Here is a 23,045-nt window from a genome sequence, read left to right on the forward strand (position 1 = left end):
AAGGAGTCGGCTGAGCTGCCTGCAACATGCCTGTTCAGAAATAGAAAAGGGGGCGGGGAAGAGGCCTTTGAAAGCAGGAGAGGGAGAAGACGAAGGGAGGAGCCTACGGGTGGGAGGAGGGGTCAATCTTCCGAAGGCTAGGAGGTAGCGTGTGCCAGGCTGGGTAACCGAAAAGGTCGTAAAAGTTACTGGATAAGGGACCGGGCTCCCGCCCTAGAGGAGAGAAGAGCAGGCAAGCAGGCGGGTGCAGATGACCTGTTAGAAAAGAAGTACAGACATATCGGGTATTTCCATAAGTATCTGAGCATGCAAATTATATGTAAATAAGTCCTTTTGCGTTAGCCACCGAGTTACCGTAATTGCTCTCAGTGGCTTTTCCCCCTCCCCTGTTCCACATGACTCTCTTAGTAAATCAGACCGTGGGATACACGCAGGGGACCCAGCCGGGAGAGGAGAAAGAGAAAGGGCGGGCGGGGAAGATAGTCACCCTCAACACCCTTTTCCAATTCATCTTTAAGGAAGCTTCCAAGATTACGCCCCTTGTCGCTTCGGAAATGGCGCGGTCCAACCGCGTCAATCTTTTCGCCGTTACCGGCGCGACTCGAGGCCGCGATTCTGCCTCCGAGGTCACCACCTGCCTGGGTCCTTTGGCCTCCAGCCTCCGGACGTTGATCTCTCCAGGGAGGGGCTGGACGGGCCTAAATTGGGAGAGGTGAGTGATCATAACCCCTCTTTCCAAACCAAACCATATGCAGCTAAACAAATAAAAACGCGCCCTGCAATGGACCTCTGGTGTTGGTTTTGTATATTGTCAATATTGATTGATTTGATTGGGAGCCCTTTCTCTCAGAACCTCAGTCCCAGTCTCGCTGGGACATTCGACGTTGAGGCTAGATTTCTGAAGCTAGCCCTGATCTTGGATGCCACCTTCCCTGCCACTTAAAGGCTGTTTGATTTTGGGGGACTGAAGTAACCGCTTTGAACCTGTTTCTAGGTCTGTAAAGTGGATACAGGAATTTTAACACTTCACAGGCTTTGTGAGGATTAAAAGAGGTATAGATTACTACCATGGTACTATATATTACTGTTATTTGGACAACTATATAGGATAATGAAAGAAAAGAGGGTCATTGCTTCTGTGTTTAATAGGGAAGCAGAATAAAGAGTAGTCGCTTTAAAATACCTATGTAAGGGGCGCCTGGGTGGCTCAGTCGGTTAAGTGTCCGACTTCGACTCAGGTCACGATCTCGCAGTCCGTGAGTTCGAGCCCCACGTCGGGCTCTGGGCTGATGGCTCGGAGCCTGGAGCCTGTGTCTCCCTCTCTCTCTGCCCCTCACCTGTTCATGCTCTGTCTCTCTCTGTCTCAAAAATAAACGTTAAAAAAAAAATTTAAAAAAAAATAAAATACCTATGTAAAACATGCAATGCAGTATGTACAAAAGTAGAACAAATGGGCTATCCAATTGCTGAAGGAACATAGAGGAGTCTGATGAATTAATATGGAAGGCCTAGCCACTCAGTATTATGGTGAACAAATGAATGGAAGACTTCTCAAAAAATACTATAAGCCAGGTCTTAGAAGAGATATTGGACATGATCCAGCAGAACAAAAAAGGAGAGAGCATTCTGAAGACTAAAAAATTGTATGGTGAAGAATAGAGATGGGAATTTGCTTGAGGGCAAGCTGATAAACTTGGTTAAAGCAGGAGTGCAGTTATGAAAGATGAGCGGAGAAAGAGGACAAGAGTGCCATAGATAGTTTAAATTTGTCACCACTGGTCTGGAGGAGAGAATCACCAACCCACCTGTTAGGTCCTGCAACTCTTGGCCAGCTCCCAATCAGCTGTCAGGCAAGGGTCAAGAGGTGATGATCCTGCTTTAGCCTAGAGTTTAAAATGTCATACATCCCTCCCTTCCAGTGGATAGGATTCCAAAGGGCCTCAGACCAGCTTTTGAAACAGTGTGAAAAGGGATGTGAAAGCCCTACTTTTTATAGTAGGAAGTTTTTTATTTTCCAATAACAACAAAACAAGATTTCAGGAACATCTCTGTTCAAACTTTAAGTGGAACTTTTTATAGCCATAGGCAGTTATTAAGTCCTTTATTAACCAAGTGAGATCCCCACTTTTTTCCTCCCCTACAAACAATATTAAGCAGAAGTATGTTGATCTTCTGTGTTTATGACTCTAAGGGCTCATGTGTGAACTTCTTTGCATCTCTGTATGACTTGGTCTTTCTTTCTCTGGGGTGGTTGTTGTTGTTACTCTCCTGTTTCTGTGAGTCTCCAAACCCCTCTAGTCCGAACCCAAGGCAGGAAGGGATTCACCTTTGTATTCTAGCTGTATCTTTAGTTTCCACCACAGGGGCAGAAATTATATTTGTTGATATAGCAACAGATGGAATGCAGAAGCAGATATAAGAATCTAGTTAGGCATTAAAGGGATTTCCAAAAATGTAAAACAATACCAACTGTCTTACCGATTTTTTTTCTTTTTGGTTTGGAAAAAGTTATTTTTCATAAATGAATAAATTAAAAATGTTAACAAGTAAATATTGACTAGTTTTCTTCTCTCATCCTATTTGCTTTCAGTTGTCAAATTATAAAGCTGAATGCTATTCTGTTTCCCATATTAAATTAAAAGCATAACACTTAGGATATCTTCTAAAATTCCCCACCACATTGAACCTATTTTTGAAAATTTTCTTTTGCTAGAAAAGTACCATTTGCCTCCTTCCTAGGTCCCAGGGAGCCACTGCAGGTGTAGATGGTTGCACATGGATGATGTGACCCTATGGGAAACCGTACTGTCCTATGTGTGTGGGACACCTCTTGTTTTGATGGAAAAGTATATGTGTGTGTGGCACCTTGGAGTATAGGGAGGGCAGGAAAGTACCAACAGGGTCAGGTAATGTCATTTATTTTATTTTGTTTTTTAGAGACAGAGTGTGAGCAGGCGAGAGGGGCAGAGGCAGAGAGAGAGAGAGAGAGAGAGAGAGAGAGAGAGAGAGAGAATCCCAAGCAGGCTCAGTACTGATTGCATGGAGCCCAATGTGGGGCTCGATCCCATCACCCTGAGATTGTGACCTGAGCTAAAATCAAGAGTTGGATGCTCAACTGACTGATCCACCCCATGTCGTTTATTTATTTAAGTTTAACCAAATCAGGTAAAGAAGTTGGCTTAGTCATCAAAAGTTGGTATAACTAGCAGACCCAGTTCATAATGTAACTCCTGTTATATTTTAAATACACCTGTGGTTAAAGAAATTATAAAGAACAACTTTTTCTCCCTGAGCCACAGAAATTAGGGTTTTTTTTTTCCTCCAGAGAAAAGATAAAGAAGCCAGCAGTTGTTGGCCAAGCCCCTACTGTGTATGAATACAAATATTACCTCCTTTGTTCCTCATTACAACCCTGTGAAAGAGATTTTATCCCATTTTATGGAAGCTAAGCTTCAGAACGGTTAAGTCACTTTTTCAAGGTTGTTTTACTTCAACCCACAATAAGAAGTACATTTTATATCATGATCAAGAATACACAGACGTACCTTCGCTGAAATAAAGGTTTCAGGAACTAATACTTACCCTTACTATATGCAAATAACTCTGATAGTTTCTGTTTTACTTCACTTTTGAAAACACTGTTTTGCACCCTGCTAAATCAGTTTTACAACCCATGAATGGGCTAAGATATGAACTGAATTCATGCTCTTTTCAGCAAACAAATACCTTCTCATGAACATCTCTTAAATAATGCATTACCTATATGTTGTGCTTAGTTTTATCTCATAGGACAGAGCTACCTAGACAATCCTAGGCAAAGAAGGGATAGACCTACTGAGGAACCATACCATAAGATGAAATACTTAGACAAACATGTGATGACATTAGTCCTTTCATTTAGTATGTGAGTAAATGTGGCATTTGCTTTGATTTCTAAAGAAAGTTAATTGTCCACAAAAATAATAAGTTCACTTATTTGGGGCCATCGACTAGACATGTAGAGTTTATCTTGGCTTCATAGTAAACAGTTATTTCAAATCTTAGTAAATTATAAATTATCTTTAACTTAATTTATGATAGGGTTAAAATGAAAAAACATGACACTTGGGGGGTGAGGTCATGTGAGTACAGAGTAGGGTGTTGGGGAAAGAATAAAAATGGTAGAGGAAGCAGTAGGCAATCCCCAAAATCTTAGTTTAACCCTTCATCTAGTAAACTGAAGATTGCCTAAACTATAGAATAATTTGTTTCATGTTAGATTATTTTTAATTTTTTTAAAAGTTTATTTTTGAAAGAGAAAGAGAGAGAGAGAGAGAGAGAATATGAGTGGGGGAGGGGCAGAGAGAGGGAGACACAGAATCCAAAGTAGGCTCCAGACTCTGAGCTGTCAGCACAGAGCCTGATGCGGGGCTTGAACTCACGGACCACGAGATCATGACCTGAGCTGAAGTCGGACGCTCAACCGACTGAGCCACCCAGGTGCCCCAGATTATTTTTATTTTTAAATGTTTATTTATTTTTGAAGGGGGCAGAAAGGGAGACAGAGAATCCCAAGCACCGACAGTGCAGAGCCCAACACAGGGCTCAAACCCACAAACTGTGAGATCATGACCTGAGCCAAAATCAAGACTTAGATGCTTAATCTACTGAGCCACCCAGGTACCCCATGTTAGATTATTATTTTTTTTAATATTTATTTATTTGGGGGGGGGGGCAGAGGATCTGAAGCCAGCTCTGTGCTGACAGCAGAGAGCCTGATGTGAGGCTTGAACTCAACAAACTGAGATCATGACCTGAGCCAAAGTTGGACACTTAAACAACTGAGCCACCCAGGTCCCCAACCCCCCCCATGTTACATTTTTAAAAAAGTTTTACTTATTTAAGTGATTTAAGTAATCTCTACACCCAACGTGGGCCTTGAACTCTAGACCCCAAGATCAAGAGTTGCACTCTTCAAACTGGGCCAGCCAGGCACCCCTTACGTTAAATTTTTTTAATAGGTAAGTTTTAAAAATAGGCTACTGGGGCACCTGGGTGGCTCAGTCTGTTGAGCGTCTGACTCTTGATCTCAGCTCAGATCTTGGATCTCAGGGTCATTAGTTGAATGTGGAGCCTACTTAAAAAACAACAACAACCATAAAACATAAAATAAACAAATAAATAAAATAGGCTACTTAAAAATCCCCCCCTAATGGGTTGGGGAGGGAGTGGCGCATGCCTGGTTAGCTTGGTTAGAAAAGCATGCAACTCTTGATCTTGGAGTTGTGAGTTTGAGCCCCACATTAGGTGTAAAGTTTACTAATAAATAAACAAACAAACTTGGAAAAAAAAACCCATAAATCTCAAAATCCTCAGGTGGGCTGGTCTCCCAGAGTGAATGGATACATCCCCAAAGCCAACCATGGTGAGGACAAGGTTTTCTTGGATGCTTTCATCTATTCTAACATGAGTGGTTTATTTTCCCATATGCCTGTCACTTTTTTTTTTTAATTTTTTTAATGTTTATTTATTTTTGAGAGAGACCGAGCACAAGAGTGGGAGGTTGCAGATAGAGGGAGACACAGAATCCGAAGCAGGCTCCAGGCTCCAAGCTATCAGCACACAGCCTGACACGGGGCTCGAACTCACGAACTGTGAGATCATGACCTGAGCCGAAGTCTGATGCTCAACCAACTGAGCTACCCAGGTGTCCCTGCCTGTCACTTTTAATGTATCAGCAGCCCAGTCTAGTCCCTCTTCTCCTTCCACATGGAACCAGTTGCTTGGCTGTTTCCTTATGACTCCAGTTCCTCCATCCTTTAATGCAAACTTCATACCTTTATCCACTCATTCAGTCAACAGAGAACTATGATGGTTGCATGTCCTTCTAGTTGACTTCTCACTATTGTTCGTATACCCCCCTTCTACCTGACAGGTCTCTATCAGGGGATGGTTCTCCTAGGTCTTTAGTCACATCTCACATCCCCAAACCTCTGCTTTCCCTGGAATGTCCTCTCTTTTCCACCTATCTACGCTCTACTTACCCTATCTTTTCCATGAAGTCTTCCAAAATTATTCAGCCCAAGTGATCTCTCTAAATTGAGTACCATGATTTAGCTTTTTTTCTATAGGTCTTATGTTGTTCTGTCCTTGTTTTAGGAGTTAGACTTGTCCAGGTGACTCCTACTTACCTCAACTGGGAAGTCATCCGGATCCCTGTCTGATCTATACGCTATTCCTCTGGGCCCCCATAGCTCTATGCTTACTGCTAACATAACTGTTATGTTGCCACTACGCTATGATCATTATTGACTTGAAGACAGCTTAAGTCAGTTGGCTTCTAAAAAGTGCCTGGCACCTAAAAAACAAAAAGGAAATTGCCAAAACCACAGTAAGGCCGATTTCTGACAGCCTGGATAAAAGAAAGGGCTCTCCCATTAAAATACAAGTAGATCCTGGATACATTACAACAAACATAATGGTCAGTATATTGCTGGGCTCATTAGAAAGTAAGAGAAATCACTAAAGGAAGAAAAAAATAACATTAAGCTGAAACCTGTATGAAGGAGTGAACAGTATTGTGAACAGAGGCTAAACCCCGGGCCTAGCCAAGGAAGGGGAGAAAACCTGGGACTCCTGAAAGAAACTGAGCCCCATGAAGGGGCTAACACAGTCCCAGGTCAGGAGCATCATTTGGCTCCTGGCAGAAGCAAATGCAAATCTTCTCTGCAGGAAAGTGCCCCCAATTTAGGCTCTCTGGATTCCCACAGATTAAGTTTAACAAAATTTGAGCTCAAAACCCCAAGATTGAAAATATACAAAGAAACAAGCTACCACAGGCAAGAGTGAGCAGAAAACAAAACAGATTTAGATATCCAGGAAAGTTACAGAAATACAAAATAACAAACCCAACGAGTTTCAAAAATTTAGCATCATAGGGTACCACATCTCTGAGTACAAATGATTAAAGTTGAAAGTGGGTATCAAAACGGTAAAACTTTAAATATTCAGATGTTTGGAAGTTCAAAAAATTGTTCTAAATAATTCATAAATCACAAATCATAAAGGTAATTTAAATATCTTAGGACTAAGTTATAATTAAAGTAATTTACAACAGAAAAATTGGGGGGATGTAGTACTTAAAAACTTACAGTAGAAAAAAATAACAGCTTGAAAATTAGGTTAGGTGTCAAAATTAAGATGTTACGGAAGAACATAAAATTAAATCTAAAGAAAGCAGAAAAAAGGAAATACTATAGATAATATCCATAATTAATGAAATGGAAAACAATATATTAGGGAGAGGATCAACAAAACCAAAAGTAGTAGCTGAATAAGTAAAATAACAAATTTCTGGTGCAAAAGAAGGTAAAAGTAAATAGTAGAAATGAAAAACAAAGTACATGACTACCCAGAGAGCATAGGGGGTAAAAAAAAAGGAAAAATTTTAATTAAAAAAAAAGACATGAAATTACAAAATCCTAAAAAAAACACTTAACCTAAATTGACTCAACAAAAAATAGAAAGTCCAATCAATGGTTAAAATTTTTCCCAAAAAGGAATGCCAGGCAAAAATGGTTCAACAGTGAGTTTTACTGATCTGATGTCAACTCTTCCAGAGAATGAGAGGGAACAGTTCCCAACTCAGAGGATGCACAGATCAAATGAACCATCTTAGAAACCTTTTTTTTGAAATCTTACTTAAAAAAAAAAAGGCACTAACAGGTACAAGAATGTTCATAGCAACACTGTTTGTAATAGGAAAAAAATGGAAACAACCCAAATGTCCAGTAATAGGTGAATGTGTAGAATACTCTACAGGTGAAAAATGAGCATTATAGCTACTTACAACATAGATGAATCTTAAAAATAGTGTTAGGTGAAAAACTGCAGGGGACTATTAGAGTACAAAATTTTTGTAAAGCTAAAAAAGCAAAACTGAATATTTTAAAAGAATATTATATGTATATGGTTAAATATAGAGATACACATATATTTGTGTGTGTGTGTGTGTGTGTGTGTGTGTGTATGTAGGTAACTAATAAACACAAAGTTAAGGACAGTGGTTATTGTCTGGGGAGAGGCAGCAGAATAGGCCAGGGTAGGAACACAAGAAACTCAACGGTATTTCTAATGTTTTAATGCATAATTTGAGTGATGGGTCAAAGGTATTCACTTAATTATGTTTCATAATTTATTCATGTTAAATATATTCTTTATATATATCAAATATTACATATTATAATTTTAAAAAATATGCTGTGGTGGAAATGAAGTCTCCCTGAAAGAAAATTTATTTCCTGGGCAGAACCAGATTCCCTGACAGAAGCTACCCTATGCAGAAGACAAAGTAGGTCCTCAGTAAATATTGGTTTACTGCTTTTCCAAAGGAGAACATAAGGTCTGGGTTCCCTTCCTATTGGTGCTGATCTGCAGAGCTACCTCCTTCCACACACCTAGCCTAAACCCCACAATCCTGGCTAAGTCCTGACACATGTATGACAAGAGACTGACACCTGGTGGATACAGAATGGATTTAATAAAATGGCTAAGAAGTTCATCTTTCACTCCACTTGGTGAAAGCTGGCAGTAGGGTCGGGAAAGCAGAATGAGTAGGGAAGCAGAATGAGGAAAAAACAAACATTCAGAAACAGGAAAGGGAAGGATCTCCATCTCTGAAATGTAGGAAGTATCATCTAAATGAGACCAAAGAGAGTCCTTAAAGGAGAGGGACTTCCCTCTCATTCCTTCTGAGCCTACCAGAGGAAAGAGGCTATTATTATAGCTGCAGTAAGGAAAATGCAAGACAGGGAGGGGAAAAAGGAAACAGGTGTAGCCGTTCCCAACCTAGCAAGCTAAAACCACATGTACTTTATAGTGTGGCCCGAGTCAGCTGCCTCCCCAGGAACTGCCCGTTTGGAGACCTTTGTGATTCTAAGGAGGCTGATCCCAGGCTTTCCCCGATGTAGAATGAACAAATTAGCATATACCATCCTTCTGGCCACAGTGATTGGTTAGGGGTGGGCATGTGACCCAGGATGGCTTAATCAGAGTCAATCTTGATGCTTCTGCTAAGATTCCTGGCACAAAGATGTTCCCTTTTCAGGTTGGATATAAATGAGAAAACGTGTAATCCCAGGAGTGCTGGCAGCCATGAGGTGGCCCAGGTTTAAAACGATCCTATAGAAGGCAGCAGCAGGGGGGGAGATCAGGTATTTAGAAACGGGTTGAGCCACTGCATCAGCTCTCCCTGGAGCCAGTACTACCTCTGGACTTCACGGTTACGTGAGCCAGGAAGTCTTAATTTTTAAGCCAGTTTGTAAGGTTTTCTTTGATTTAAAACCGAAAGATTCCTAGCCGATACATTCATCATACTTACTCCATCCCTATCCTCCCACAGGATAGCAGAGATCCAGGTAAGACAGTCACTACATTTATCAAGGACTCTAAAGCCAAGGGTATTGAGCTGGAAACATCAGAGGCAGGAGCCAGACACTGTGTAAGACAAGGGGGCCTCAGCAGTCTCTACAGGAGAATGAACTGCCTTAGGAAAAGAAGAGCCAAATGAGAAGCAAGTGCAGAGAAGGGCCTCTACTAGGCAGGTAGAGTTAATGTGAATATAAACACTTTTCCCCACGTACCTATCAAGGGGGTGTTGCTTGGGGGTCTTTCCCTTCATGGGATAAGGAATTCTGAAGCACGTGCCCTTTTAAGTCTTTATTACCCTGTGCTGCGGTGTCTACCTCTCCCTTTGGAAGAGCCTCCTTTTGGCTTCTACTGCCCTTGATGACACTCACTTTTGAGGTGACCAGAGGAATTTTATCTTCTGCTTCTTTGGCATGCCGGGAACTGGGGCCCTTTCCTCCTCTGGAAACACCATCTTCCTGATCCCGGGCAAGCACCATCCCCTTCTCAGCCCCTCCCACTGGCCCTGGTCTCCCTGACCCTCTGGCAGAGTTGCTCTCCCCTGCAGAGGCCCATGTCTCCCGTGGTAACCGGCAGGGCTGGGCAGAGTCCACGGCAGCTGCTGACTTGTCAGGGGTAGAGTTCCTTTCCCTACTTCCACCTGATTTTTTTCGAGGGCGCCCCCGTTTTCTTTTGGCATCACTTCCTGTATCCTCTATATCCTGCTTTGCTGCTTTAGCTGGTGGATCCTGCCCAATGGCCTCACTCACAGGTACTTCTGCTGATCTCTTGACACCTTTGTCATGGGGTCCTGGGTCACCACCTATGCCTACCTCCCTGTTCTCTGTGCCTCGTGGCTGAGCGAGCACCCCAGGTAGGGCTTGCCCAGGCCCAGGCCCAGGCCCAGGCCCAGGCCCAGGCCCAGGCCCGGGTCCAGGCAAAGCAGGAACAGCTGGTAAGATCATGTTAATAATGGGCACAGCTGCCTGGGGTCCCCCAGCCCTACTGGGCAGAGCCACTTTCAGAGGGCCTGAAGAAAGCTTGGGGGCCAAGATGGGGGGAGAGACTTGGAGTGGTGGAATAAGTGAGCGAGGGGCCCGGGGAAGGAGCAGAGGCAGCCGGGCCACCAGGGCATTAACCTGTGGGTTACTGGCTGCTGGGGCTGGGCTCTCCACTACACTCTTCTTCCGCTCTCCACGTGCAGGAGGGCCAGCCCCAGCACGGGGTTCCGGCTCCTTAGGTGGCTAAAAGGTAAAGAGAGGACACAGTTAAGTGGGAAGACTGGACACTGGAGTCAACACAGGCATAGAAGGGTGAGAAAATATGGGGAAAGGGATACCAAAAGCCCCCAGCCCAGGCAGCAAGGTCAGGGGCATCAACTTCCTTACCTGGGCTGGTCTCTCTGGTTTCTTATGGGCTCCACCCTCTAGGCTCTCGACACCATTCTTGGATTTAGAGGACCGCTCCCGAGGGGCATGTTCATCGTCGTCTGTGGAGGTGCAGGAAAGGTAGTAAGGCGAGGGCGAGGAGGAAACAATGGACAAGCGAGGCAACTCTGACTGGTGGAGAAGGAGGAAGAAGGCGGTCTAAGGCATGACCTAATGTCCTATAAGGGCCACTAGAAATAGAAAGCAAATACAAGGTGTCTCTACCCTAGCAGCTGGGAGGGCCTATGAAGTTGAAAGTGGCAGAGAGTTTCTCAGGACTTGAGAGATGATGGTCCACCCACCAGCGAGCCCCACTGCCTTGAGTACGTGGGCAGGGGCAGACCGGGCAGAGATGAGGTGCTGCTGCAGGAGGAAGCGGGCGACTTCAACGATGGAACTGAAGGATCGTTTCAGGATTCGTTCTGCCCAGTCACAGGTCAGAGCGCAGGCTGCCTCAACCAGTTCGTCCCGGGGTGCTGGGGTTACTTCTGGGCCCATTTCTGGCTGCAGTGGGGAAGGACATGCCCAATCACACCCCACCTTGGCCCCTCTCAGACACCAGTGTCAACCACAGCAAGACCAGACTGCAAATGGGAGTAACTCGCCCCAGGAACCCACAAATTCTCTTCACCGTCTGCCTGAGCCATCGGGTAGGTAAAGGGAATATCCTATACACCCAGAAGCTATATGCAGAATGACCTAGGCTGTGTCACCCTCCACTTCGGAGAGAAGAATGCAATCGGAGGGTTGTTTGTTACTTACACTCTCAGAGCCCTTCAGGTCAAGTCCAGGTAAGGGTGGCATAGACACCAAGGTCTTCCTTCGTATGCCACTGTAGCAATATCTGAGACAAGTTAAAGAGCAGCCAACAATGGGGATCTCCAAGCCCCGTGGGAAGGTTAGGCTGTTTCTACTCCTGGCCCTCCACACCCTAAGTTTTCCTCCCCAGATCCATCCTCCAGCCCCAACCTCTCCACTCAAGGATACTTGGACTGGCCTCGGCCACCAAGCCTTCGGGCCTTGATGTCAGGGAAGATCTCTCTGATGATTTTGCCAAAGTTGGCGGTGCTGAGTGGGCGGCAACAGGCAAGACTCTCACAGTACTTCCTGAGTAAGTGGGGGGAGGGGGCAAAGAGGGAAGATACTTAGACACCAGTGAGTATCTGAATCATGGGTAGATTTGGAGGGTCCCTGGCATCAAGTATGGGAAACCCCTTAACAAGTCAGTGGGGCTCTATCAAGGCAGGGAGCTCTCCAGGAGTGAGGGAGTAGTCCTAGCCCACCAACCCACACCCCAGCCCCCCATTCACCCACCGATAGGCATCATAAACACTTTGCTTTGGCAAACAGGTGTCAGTATGCTCTTCTAGATGGTTGCGGATCCATCGATAGGCATACATGTACTCCTCATTGCTAAGTGTACTTGGCTCTGAGCTGCAAGAGAAGTAAAAGGGACACACCTTACTAAGATCCTAACAGTTGGCTGTGGTTCTCAACAGACTACCACTTCAGCAGTGCTGGACCAAATCACTCGGCCCGGAATCCACCTTTTCCAGGTAAACCAGGACAGCACATTTCCTTCTTTATCAAGCGGTTATGAGTATTCCTAGTCACCCAGCCCCATCTCAGTGAGCCTTCCTTTAAGAACCAGAACCTCTGACACCTTCAACTGTAGCACCAAACCTACCTTTTGTCTCCAGTACTGGGTCCTGAGGGGAGCTGAAGGTAGAGATACAGCTTGTCGTTGTCTGAGAATTTCTGTACATCTTGCTGAGGTTGGGAGGAACAGAGGCAAGGGAAAAAAAATAAGGCCAAGAAGGACCCAAGGTAGGATCTTCTGATCCTTCCCCCCAAATTGGGCTGCCTTAGAGACTGTCAGAGTGAAAAAGGACCTTAGAAATGATCTGGCGCTGGGTTCTCACTTTATCTGAGAGGCACCTAGGTGAGCTACCATGGTGAGAGGGGAGTGGAGGGGATCGGCTTTGATTTTATTCCTACTGAGTGTCTATACCACAGGTCACAGAGAGATGAACTAAGATGCTCAAGGTCAAACTGGCAGCAAGTTGCAAAGCCAATTATCTTCTGACGGGGAAGACAACACTGCTTGTCCCACAGAAACCTTTCACTTAGGCATACCCTCTTCCTCCTCCTCCCCGCTGCACCAACTCCATCTCTCTACTGCCCTCTTCCCGAAAACACTCACCAGGATCCCCTCGACTTTGTTCTGCACGGCCTTGCTGTGGAGGAGAGGAGAAAGCTGGAGGTCACACACAAGATTTTCCCTGGTGTCTTACTGTTAGGGAGAGGAAGAGGGCTGAGAGGCCTGACAGGTGCTCAGCAACGGCTACCATGATGGAGAATCTCCCAGTGCTCACAGGCACTTGCTCAGGGAGAGGCAGTTCATCTACAGAGGAAGTGAAGTGCTACGGTTCTGGAGCAAGACTTGGAGGTGGTGAGGAGTACTTACGAAATGGTACCTCGGAGCCTCTGAAGAAGGGTGGTGGGTTCTCCCGCCTCAGCACTACCTGAGGGGGGCCGTCCCCCAGTCTTGGGGCTCTTAGCGTCGGGTTCATCTTCTGCCATCCCGGCATGAGGGCTAGAGTTGAGAGGAGACACGACAGGAAGATTCAACCTCCCTTCCCCTGGAGCCACCCCGCCGCTCCCCAGGCGCTCCTCGTCTCCCTACCCAGAAACACAGAGAAACAAAGCCTCTGAATGTCCTCAGTGGTCTTTTTTTCTCACCACTTGCCTTCTCCCCAAATTAGAAATGATCCCATTACTTCTCCAGGCCCATATATACCCAAAGAGATCTCTGCCACCTCCATTCTATCTGCCCCCCCCCCCCCCCCCCCCGCTTCCTGCAGTCTCCTGAGTGTGGAAAACTGTACAGGAAGAGATAGGCGGGTTGGGAATCCACGTTAGAAATGTCCATTTCTGCCTCTGGCCCCGTCCCGCCCTCACCCCCTTAAAAAACCAAAAACAAGAACCACCACAAAACAAAGTTCTCCGATTCTCCTCACGCCTGAATTTTCCTGGGAGGTCAGAAAGGATACGAACATACTCTGCCCTTGCAGGCTTGGAAAAAACTGGGCCCAAGTTCTCATTACTTAATCTCGCCACGGCTTCCCCCGCGGCTCCCCCTCCCCACGTCGCCGGTCCCTACGTCATCTCCCTCAACCTCCCATCCTGAGGCGCACCCCCACCTCCCTCCCTTCCCCCTGCATTCAATCCCGCGTTGCTGCAAGGTGGGAGGCTTCAGGGGGGCGAACTCCTGGGCTGGGCGTAGGAAACCCGGTTGGGGGAACGGGGTCCCGGATTCGGGGCACGTGCACATGGGCGAAGGAGCTGTTGAAAATACGGCCACAATCTTTTTCTGCTCTCCTCCCAACTCATACTGTCCCCTCCCTACCTTTGAACAGTCGCCTTCCAACACAAGCAACAATAAAGGTAAGGGAGAAAGAGAAACTACCTCGTAGCCACCTTCACTCCAGCCCAGCCCCACGGTCCTGGCCCAGCGGGCTCGTGCGTTGCTTTATTTTCTTTTTTCTGAGTGGCTGGAGCAGTCCCGATCTGCCTAGAGACTCGCGCGGCCTGTTCTCTCATTGGTCGTTGCGGCCACCCGGAGACAGAAGGCGCCGGGCTCGCACCGGCGGCAGCTAAAGTCTGCCTGGTAACAGATTCTGATTGGTCAATAGGGGAGGGAAAATCCAAAGTTGGTCTTATTTGAGTGAAGAGGGGGAAGTCCGGGTTAGGTTTCGGTTAAAACTGGGGTCGGTTGGGACTGCCGGTCCCGAGAGGTTCTTCTCTTAAAGGGACCGCAGGACGAAAGGCCGGGCGCTGGAGCTTTCTTTTCCTTTGCCCTCGTCTTCAGGGTTTCAGTTTTGCCTTCGGTTGTCAGAGCAACTGGAAGAAAAGAATCAGTGGCTGATAAAATAACTGGAAAATTATGGGTAGTAGTGATGGAGGTTCGCTGAAAGTTCACACCACCTCCTTTTGATGAAAAATAAATTGAACACCCCACCCTCCCACCCCCGCCCTCAACACAGCCTACAGGCATTCACAGCAAATCTGCAAACACGGGCTCACGTTGCTCTCTGATGGAGGCCTCAAAATCTCAGCAGCTGTACCACATTAAGTTAAAATGCCAAGCGTTTCTTGGTTTCCCGTGGGTATTTTATTTCCTTCCGAAGAGTTGCTAATGTATTTGCATACCTGTAGTTCTGCACTCGGTGAACACTGGAATTTTGACTGACACCCCCAGGGGGTGCTGGATGCCCACATGAACTCTTGAAGAGAACATTGTGCTGAATAGGCCATGGGTTGTTAACCTTTCGGTTACGGCTTTGTTTAGATCGCGAGTCAAATGAAAGCAGTGGACCCTCTGCTATGAAAAATGCACGTGAGGACTAAGTTTTGCATCTAATTTCAAAGGTAAGGGACTGCAGGTTAACGATTTTTTGAATGGATGTATTTTGTTTGGCACAACAGATACGTTACACCTAAAACTGTATTTGGAGTCCTGACTTCTAATACATTCTCTAGTCTCATCATCAGTGTACTTTTGTAAGGAGGACAGCAATGATGCCTGATCTTGTCACCTTTGCCCTTTTTAGCCTCCATTTATCTACTGCTAGCTTCTGTGGGTACTGGGAGAACCCAGGGAATTGCAGAGTTTGGGGGAATAAGGATATAGTGGCAAGATGGTTTTCTAATAACAGCAAAAATGTGTCTGATGTTTACTGTGTGCTAGACACCATACCAAATGCTAAACACCTCATTTAATGCTCCTGGCAGCTCTTTGAGGAAGGTACTTACCGCCTCCGTTTTCCAGGCAAAGAAACTGGGATTTGGAGAAGTGAAGGGACTTGTCCACAGTTACATATGTAGTTAAGTGCTGGAATCAGAATCCAAAGGCAAGCAGTCTGCCTTCAGAGCCCATTCTCTTGAACACTGTCCTAGGCCGTGTAGATACATATTCGTAGATATTCATATACAAATATGGATATAGACTGATGGAAAGGTACCCCCAAACACCACGGTTTGGTATGAAGGGAAATATAGAGCACTTGATTGGAAAAAGAGTTTGGGATAAATTATGCCAGCTTAGGAATTCACAGGTGGTGGGGAATAAATGGAAATTTCAGGAAAGAGAGAAAAAGTATCATAGCTCTGTAAAGGAGATTATTTTGACAGCACTGTAGAAGGTGAGGTTGTGTAGGGGGAGAGACTTGAGATGGGGAAAAAAGGCAGGTATTCATTTATGCAAGCATTGCGCTAAGGGCTAGGGATATAAAGCTGAATGAGGTATGATGTACCTTGCCCTGAGAAGTAACAATAAAAATTATCTGGTAAGCATCACCACAGTAATAGCAAGAACTTATATAGAGTTTAATATGTGCCGAGGATTCCTCTAAGGGCCTCCCAGATGTTGCCACTTTATCTCATAGCAACTCTAGCCGATAGGTACTGTGATTATCCCTATTTTACAGATGAGAAGACTGAGGCATTGAGAGGTTAATAATTTGCCCAATGTCACACAGTAAGTGAGAGAGCCAAGATCTGAACCTAGGCTATCTGGATTCAGAATTTGCTCTAAACACTATTGTACAATGCCTACTAATATTGGGAGTGAATTTGTTGAACATTAGAAAGCAAACCATGAAAGAAAAGATGGATAAATTTAGATACATTAATATTAAAAACTTAAATTTATTTTTAAAACTACTATGAAAAGTATATAAAATCAAGCCACACGTTGGGAGAAGATACTTTCAAGACATATAACTGACAAAGGATTATTATCTGGAATTTATAAAGGCCTTCTACAAATAAAAAGATAAATAGCCAAATCAAAAAATGGGCAGAGAAGATCAACAGGAATTTCAAGAAAGAAGCAGAAATGGTTCATAGACATATGAAAAGGTGTTCACTCTCTATAGTAATCAAGAAATTCCAAATTAAAACCACGATAAGATGCCATTTCATACCCACTAAATTGGCAACAATTCCAAAGTCTGCCAATGCTGAGAGCTGACACGGCTGTGGGCCCAGAGGAGCCCTCACCCACTGCTGGTGGGGACGTGGTTTGCTGTAATCATTTTGAAAGAGTTTGGAATTACTTGATAATGTTGAATATGGAAATATTTTATAATTCAACAATCCTACTCCTACAAACATGCCTTGAAGACAGAGGCAGTAGGATTTATAGTTTCACTGTTTGCATTAGCAAAACCTGGGAACCCCAATGTCCATCAACAGTAGAGTGAAAAGTTGTGGTATATTCATACGATGGAATGTCATAGGGCAGTGGGAATGAATGAGCCACAGCCACATGCATCTACAAGGACGAATCTTTAGAAACCGTGAAAGAACTATAACACGGAAGAGAACATACAGTACGATGCAATTTGCAAAATTTGATGGCAGGCAAAACTGCATTAATATATTGTTTATGGATAAATACATATGTGGTAAAGAGTAAGAGTAATAGAATTATTACCATAAAAGTAAAGATATAACTTACCTTCAGTGAGCAAGGGAAAAGAGTTTTGGGAATGTTTCTTCAAGAGCCAATCGACAATGTCTTCCATAGGATCTAATTTAATTTGTTTGTTTTCCAAATAGACGGTCAGTCTTTTCAAAATATTTATCATTTCCTTCTTCTTCTTCTTTTTTTTAAAGACTTAATTTTTTAAAGCAATCTCTATACCCAATGTGGGACTAGGGCTCATAACCCAGAGATCAAGAGTTGCGTGCTCCACCAACTGACCCAGCCAGGCGCCCCTCATTTCCTTCTTGTTATAGCTTTCCTTTCATACTCTTATCAGGTGCTAAGTTCCCTTTTTTTATGTTTATTTTTATTTTATTTATTTATTTTTATCTTTGAGAGAGAGAGAGAGAGCGCATGAGCAGGGAAGAGGGGCAGAGGAAGAGAGAGAGAATTTCAAGCAGGCTCCACTGGGATCATGACCTGAGCTAAAATCAAGAGTCGGACACTCATCCAATTGGGCCACCAGGTGCCTGCTAAATTCCCTTTTTTAGTTGGGTCTGTTTCTGGACCTTCTTCTTTTCTATTGACTCTATTTGTCTATTCCTCCACCCGTAACACACTGGTTTTTTTGTTTGTTTGTTTTTAAGTAGGCTTCACACCCAGCGTGAAGCCCAACGCAGGGCTTGAGCTCACAACCCTGAGATTAAGACCTGAGCTGAGATCAAGAGTCAGATACTTCAACCGACTGAGCCCCCAGGTGCCCCAAATAATACACTGTTTTAATGTAATTATGTAGTATGTTTTGCTATCTAATGCTGAACATTTTCCACCCTAAGTTTCATTAATTAAAATAGTTGTGTCTACATATGGAAGATTATATTTTCCAAATGCAGCCACAACAGTATTGCTGGTTTCACAGACTATTCCAGGACCTTGCCACTTCCCCATCGAGAGATGGAATCTATTTCCTGTCTCCCTGAATCTGGGAAGGCCTTTGTGACTATCTCAGTGAATGGAATGCAGTGAAAGTGATGCTGTGTGACCTCCAAGTCTAGGTTAGAATAGCTGGTACAGTTTCCTCTTTGCTGTCTCTTGGGACACTCACCCTTGGGACCCAGCCACCATGTTATGAGGAAGCCAAGCAGCCACATGGAAAGGCCATGTGTAGCTCATAACCCCAGCCAATGTCCTGGCTGACAGCCAGCGTCAATCATTGGACATGGAGTGAGTGAGCCACTGGATGATTCTAGCCTCTAGTCTTTAAACTGCTCCAGCTGACACTGAATGGAGTCCCCATAGAGACCTGTCCAAATTACAAATTTGTGAGAAAAAGTAGTGTTGCCATTGGTTTAAGTCATTATGTGTTGGGGTGGTTTGTTATCCAGCGATAGATGACTGGAGCACTATGCCTTTATATTTCCCGCTTAGTTCTAGAAACAGCTTAGAAATTTCGTACATAACCCTCATCCCTCTAGGACAACACATTCTGGTAAGTATGCTCCATACCCATTTCATGTTCTTACAAACCCAGGTCCACCCAATCCAAGGTTTTTGTTCAATTTTTTCCTAAAAATGGGGAATATAGGGATGCCTGGGTGGCTCAGTCGGTTAAGCATCCAGCTTCAGCTCAGGTCGTGATCTCACAGTTCATGAGTTTGAGCCCCACGTCGGACTCTGTGCTGACAGCATGGAGCCTGGAGCCCACTTCGAGTTCTTTGTCTCCCTCTCTCTCTGCCCCTGCCCTGCCCCTGCTCACCCTCTCTCTCTCTCTCTCTCAAAAATAAATAAACATTAAAAAAATGTTTAATGGGGTTATACTATTCTCTTATATATATAACTCTGCGACTTAATTTGTTTACTTAACATAATGTTGTACATATTCCTCTAAGTCAGGTAGTGTTTAGAGCAGAGAGTTTGCTAGGCCTCAAAAATCAGTAAGTCAGGAAAGAGACTCCCAGTAGGGTGCCAGAGAATGGCCAGGAGCAGATATTTAGAACATGCAGCCAGGCAATCAACTTTGGAAGATGCAAGAAGGAGGGTGATCCTCACTAAGGTAAATTCAATTACCTGAGGTTGTCCTGAAAGACTTACCCAAATTACAATGGGTAGGAGGTCTAATCCGTCTAAAGGGACCAATGATGAGTGGACACCTTCCAGAACTCTGTCATACTCTTTGACATGGTGGCCTGGGACTACAGCTTTTCTGGGCATATCCTTGAGCTCAGCAAACTCTCTAGAACTTTCCAGATGGTGTCATAAACCAACTTGTGGAGCTGACCATGGTGCTAGCAGGAGCCCCTATATGATACATTGGACTCAAGACATGCTAAGCTCAGTTTTGGTATTCTTGCTCCCTTAGTCTGGTGTAGGGGCATGGGGTGGTATCTTTGTGAGTACAACAGACAAAGGTCCTGTCAGGGTGGGTACAGCAGGGATTAGGGAAGATTTGGGTCACGTACTGCTGGTGACTGGGTCATCTGTGACAGGAAGTACTATCTTCTTTTTGGAGTTTCTGTTTTAGTGATATAGGATCAGAAGTACAGATCTAGGATACAGGTGAATTTTTAAAAAGTTTTTATTATGAAAAATTTTCAAACATACAAAAGAAGAAGGAAGTATATAATCTCCTGCATACCTATACCATTCACCCTACTTTAAGAATTTTAACAAGAGGTGCGCTTGGGTGGCTCAGTTGGTTAAGCGTTCAACTTTGGCTCAGGTCATGATCTCATGGTTTGTGAGCTTGAGCCCTGTGTGAGCCTGGAGTCTGCTTTGGATTCCGTGTCTCCCTCTCTCTCTGCCTCTCTCCCACTTGTGCTCTCTCTCAAAAATAAATAAATGTTAGAAAAAAATTAAAAAAAAATTATTAACAACATCTGGTCAATCTTGTTTTATCTGTACCTCCTCCACTCTCCAACTTACCTGCTCCCGGTCATTTTAATAGAGGTGCTCATTATATCAGTACATCTGTAAGTAACTTAGTATTCACATAAATACTTCAGTATAACTTAAAAGGACTTTTTTTAAACATAGTCCCAATGCCATTATCATGCCTAAAAAACTTAAACATAAGTTATTATCATTGAACAGCCAGTGTCCAAATTTCTCTAATTTTCTCAAAAATGTATTTCCTGTTATGTTCAAATCAGTATCAACAAGATCCAAACGTTGCATTTAGTTTTGGTTGATGTGTTTCTTAAATCTTTCTAAACTATATCTTCCCTCTTTCAACTTATTCATTGAGGAAATAAGTCATTTGCTTTGTAGAATTTCCCGCATTCTTCATTTTTACAATTGCATCTTTGTAATGTTTTTAAGCTTTTGAAACTTGTTCTTCTGTCTCCTATATTTCCTGTAAACCGACTGTGAGATCTAGAGACTTGTTCAGATTCATTTTGATGTTTTGGCAAGAATACTTCATAGGTAGCACATAATGCCTGGTCATTACTCTTTTTGTGATGCAGATTGATTAGTGAGTTCTGGTTTTGCCGGTCAGCTCTATCCATTATAAAATTTCATTTTGGTGTTTCATTTAATGGTTTTAGCAGCTACTGGTGACCACTGGTTAGGCTCATTTGTCACTAGAAGTTACAAATTGGTGTTATCCAAATTCTATCATTCCTTCTTAATGTACTAGCTGAAATTCCTTAAAGATCTTTTCCTCATCAACTATTTGGTTGTCCTAAGGTGGATTCCTGAGGAAAAGCAAGATAAATACTTGATTCTTTCTCTCTGTTCTCCAGTTTTCAGAATAACAAGATGGTTTTCTAGTATCTTTCAAACATGACCAATTAGAGTTTTCCTATGTGTGTTTTCATGAACTTCTGGATTTTAACATAGTGTATTTCAATCTATTTCAATTATTGTTCTCTTTGAAACTCTAATTGTCCCATTTTTGGCCAGTGGAAGCTCCTTCATGTTGACTTCTGTGTTATTTTTTCTTTTGAGATAATTGTAGATTCACATATAATTGCAAGAAATAATACAGATAGAGAGAGAGAGATCTCATGTACCCTTCCTTCACCCAGTTTCCTTGATGATGCACTTTGCATAACCATAGTGCCATATCATAACCAGGAAACTGACTGACATTGATACAACTCACCAAATTTCCTCAGGTTTTACCAGTTTTACATACACTCACTTATATGTACGTATATGCATATTTAGTTCTCTGCGATTTTATCACATTGTAGATTTGTGTAACCATCACAACAGTCAAGATACACAACAGTTCCATCACTAAAAGAATCCTCTGTGCTACTCTTTGATAGCCATCCCCCCCCAACACACACCCAGTCCCATCCCTAACCCCTGGAAACCACTAATCTTTTCTCCAGTTCTATACTTTTGTTATTTCATGAATGTTATATAAATTGAATCATAATATCTATAACCTTTTGAGATTGTTTTTTTTTTTTTACTCAGTATAATTCAGTATAATTCTCTTGAGATCCATCCAGACCGTTGCGTGTACTAATAGTTCATTCCTTTTTTATTGCTGAGTATTATAGTCCATGGCATGGATATAGCAGTTTAACCATTAATCCACTGAAAGACATTTGGATGGTTTCCAGTTTTTGGCTGTCATGAGTAAAGCTGCTATGAACAACTGTGTGCAGATTTTTGTGTGAACATACATTTTCAGTTTTCTGGGATATATGCCCAAAAGTTCAATTTTGTTGTTGTTGTTGTTGTTTTGCTTCAGACTGAGAATTATTTTGTCTTTTACGGTGACTTTGCTTCCTTCTTCCTCAACGTGGCCTTTTCTCTCCCTCTAGTTGTACAGTTTGTTCTCTCAGTCCTCAGGTCGATTTCTTGGGTATTCAGAATGATTTGGCAGTTATGTAGCCGTGTTCAAGGAATGAAGCAAGCCTAGGGTCTTCCTTCCTACTATACCTCCATCTTAGCTCCCCCCACTCATGTTTGGTCTTTTTTTTTTTTTAAGTTTATTGATTTATTTATTTTTAATTTCTTTTTTAAATGTTTATTTATTTTTGACAGAGAGAGAGAGAGACAGAGCATGAGTGGGGGAGGGGCAGAGAGAGAGGGAGACACAGGATCCAAAGCAGGCTCCAGGCTCTGAGCTGTCAGCACAGAGACCGACACAGGGCTTGAACTCACAGACCGGGAGATCATGAGCTGAGCCAAAGTCGGCTGCTCAACCGACTGAACCACCCAGGTGCCCCTTTTTAAGTTTATTTATTTGTTTTTTGAGACAGAAAAAGAGAGACAGTGCCAGCTGGGGAGGGTCAGAGAGAGAGGGAAAGAGAATCCCAAGCAGGTTCTGTGCCACCCAGGTGCCCCATGTTTGATCTTTATAAGGAATTGACAAAGTATTTTCCAGAGTAGCTGTACAGTTTTACACTTCCACCAGCAATGTCTGAATGATTCAGTTTTTCCCCATCCTGGCCAACAGTTTTGTATTATCACTATTTTCTATTTTAGCCATCATGATAGGTGTGTAGTGATATCACATGGCTTTAATTTGTATTTCCCTGATGTCTGGTAATGTTGATTATCTTTTCATGTGCTTTCTTGCCATCTTTATATCCTCTTTGGTGAAATGTCTGTTCACGTCTTTTGTCCATTTTCAAACTGGAATTTGGGTTTTTTTTTAACTGTTGAATTTTGAGAGCTTTGTATTCTAGATACAAGTCTTTGGTCAGATGTGTCCCATGTCCTTTAGATATAACCCCTGTAGTCTTCATAGATTCTGGCATGGTAAGTGTTTGAGGCTCATT

The 23,045-nt window shown here is 43.5% G+C and overlaps 1 protein-coding gene and 1 long non-coding RNA gene across 13 annotated transcripts in view; one reads left to right on the forward strand and one right to left on the reverse strand.

Annotated features, from left to right (window-relative positions):
* Positions 1 to 123: 123 nt before the first annotated feature.
* Positions 124 to 23,045, forward strand: part of LOC106979609 (uncharacterized) — a 33,651-nt gene continuing 10,729 nt past the window's right edge. The window contains exons 1-7 of one of the 5 annotated variants that reach the window (XR_008295246.1): positions 133 to 284; positions 519 to 712; positions 11,042 to 11,247; positions 11,367 to 11,461; positions 11,761 to 11,922; positions 12,311 to 12,367; positions 12,828 to 15,242. This is a non-coding gene — a long non-coding RNA (uncharacterized LOC106979609). Of the gene's footprint in view, positions 713 to 10,029; positions 10,157 to 11,041; positions 11,248 to 11,366; positions 11,462 to 11,760; positions 11,923 to 12,310; positions 12,368 to 12,827; positions 15,243 to 23,045 lie in introns of those variants that run through there. The other 4 variants (XR_008295244.1, XR_008295243.1, XR_008295247.1 and 1 more) reach the window with 4 other exon arrangements.
* On the reverse strand, positions 8,151 to 14,427 carry RFX5 (regulatory factor X5). 8 transcript variants are annotated; one of them, XM_053214795.1, is made up of 11 exons: positions 14,281 to 14,414; positions 13,279 to 13,407; positions 13,015 to 13,048; positions 12,499 to 12,581; positions 12,126 to 12,245; positions 11,799 to 11,918; positions 11,574 to 11,676; positions 11,114 to 11,315; positions 10,773 to 10,873; positions 10,322 to 10,628; positions 8,151 to 10,273 (listed from the first exon to the last, which is right to left on the reverse strand). In XM_053214795.1, exons 1-11 carry the CDS (start codon positions 14,412 to 14,414, stop codon positions 9,624 to 9,626), a joined length of 1,983 nt encoding a protein of 660 aa, XP_053070770.1. In that variant the 3' UTR covers positions 8,151 to 9,623. The 8 variants fall into 8 exon arrangements, with proteins under 8 accessions (XP_053070770.1, XP_053070769.1, XP_053070774.1 ...); XM_053214794.1 differs by having other exon boundaries at positions 8,151 to 10,279; XM_053214799.1 differs by having other exon boundaries at positions 8,151 to 10,628; positions 13,015 to 13,104; positions 14,281 to 14,427.

Source organism: Acinonyx jubatus, chromosome C1, assembly GCF_027475565.1.
Source record: "Acinonyx jubatus isolate Ajub_Pintada_27869175 chromosome C1, VMU_Ajub_asm_v1.0, whole genome shotgun sequence".
In the NCBI taxonomy this organism is placed as follows: Eukaryota; Metazoa; Chordata; class Mammalia; order Carnivora; family Felidae; genus Acinonyx; species Acinonyx jubatus.

What these genes read in the sequence shown, in the direction of transcription:
- RFX5 (XM_053214792.1), bottom strand. Translation starts at nt 14,414, where the DNA reads ATGAGAGAACAGGCCGCGCGAGTCTCTAGGCAGATCGGGACTGCTCCA. An exon ending in AGTGTTTATGATGCCTATCG is followed by an intron (nt 11,919 to 12,125) that starts GTGGGTGAATGG and finishes CCACTTACTCAG; the next exon opens with GAAGTACTGTGAGAGTCTTG. An exon ending in AACCAGAGAGACCAGCCCAG is followed by an intron (nt 10,629 to 10,772) that starts GTAAGGAAGTTG and finishes TTTACCTTTTAG; the next exon opens with CCACCTAAGGAGCCGGAACC.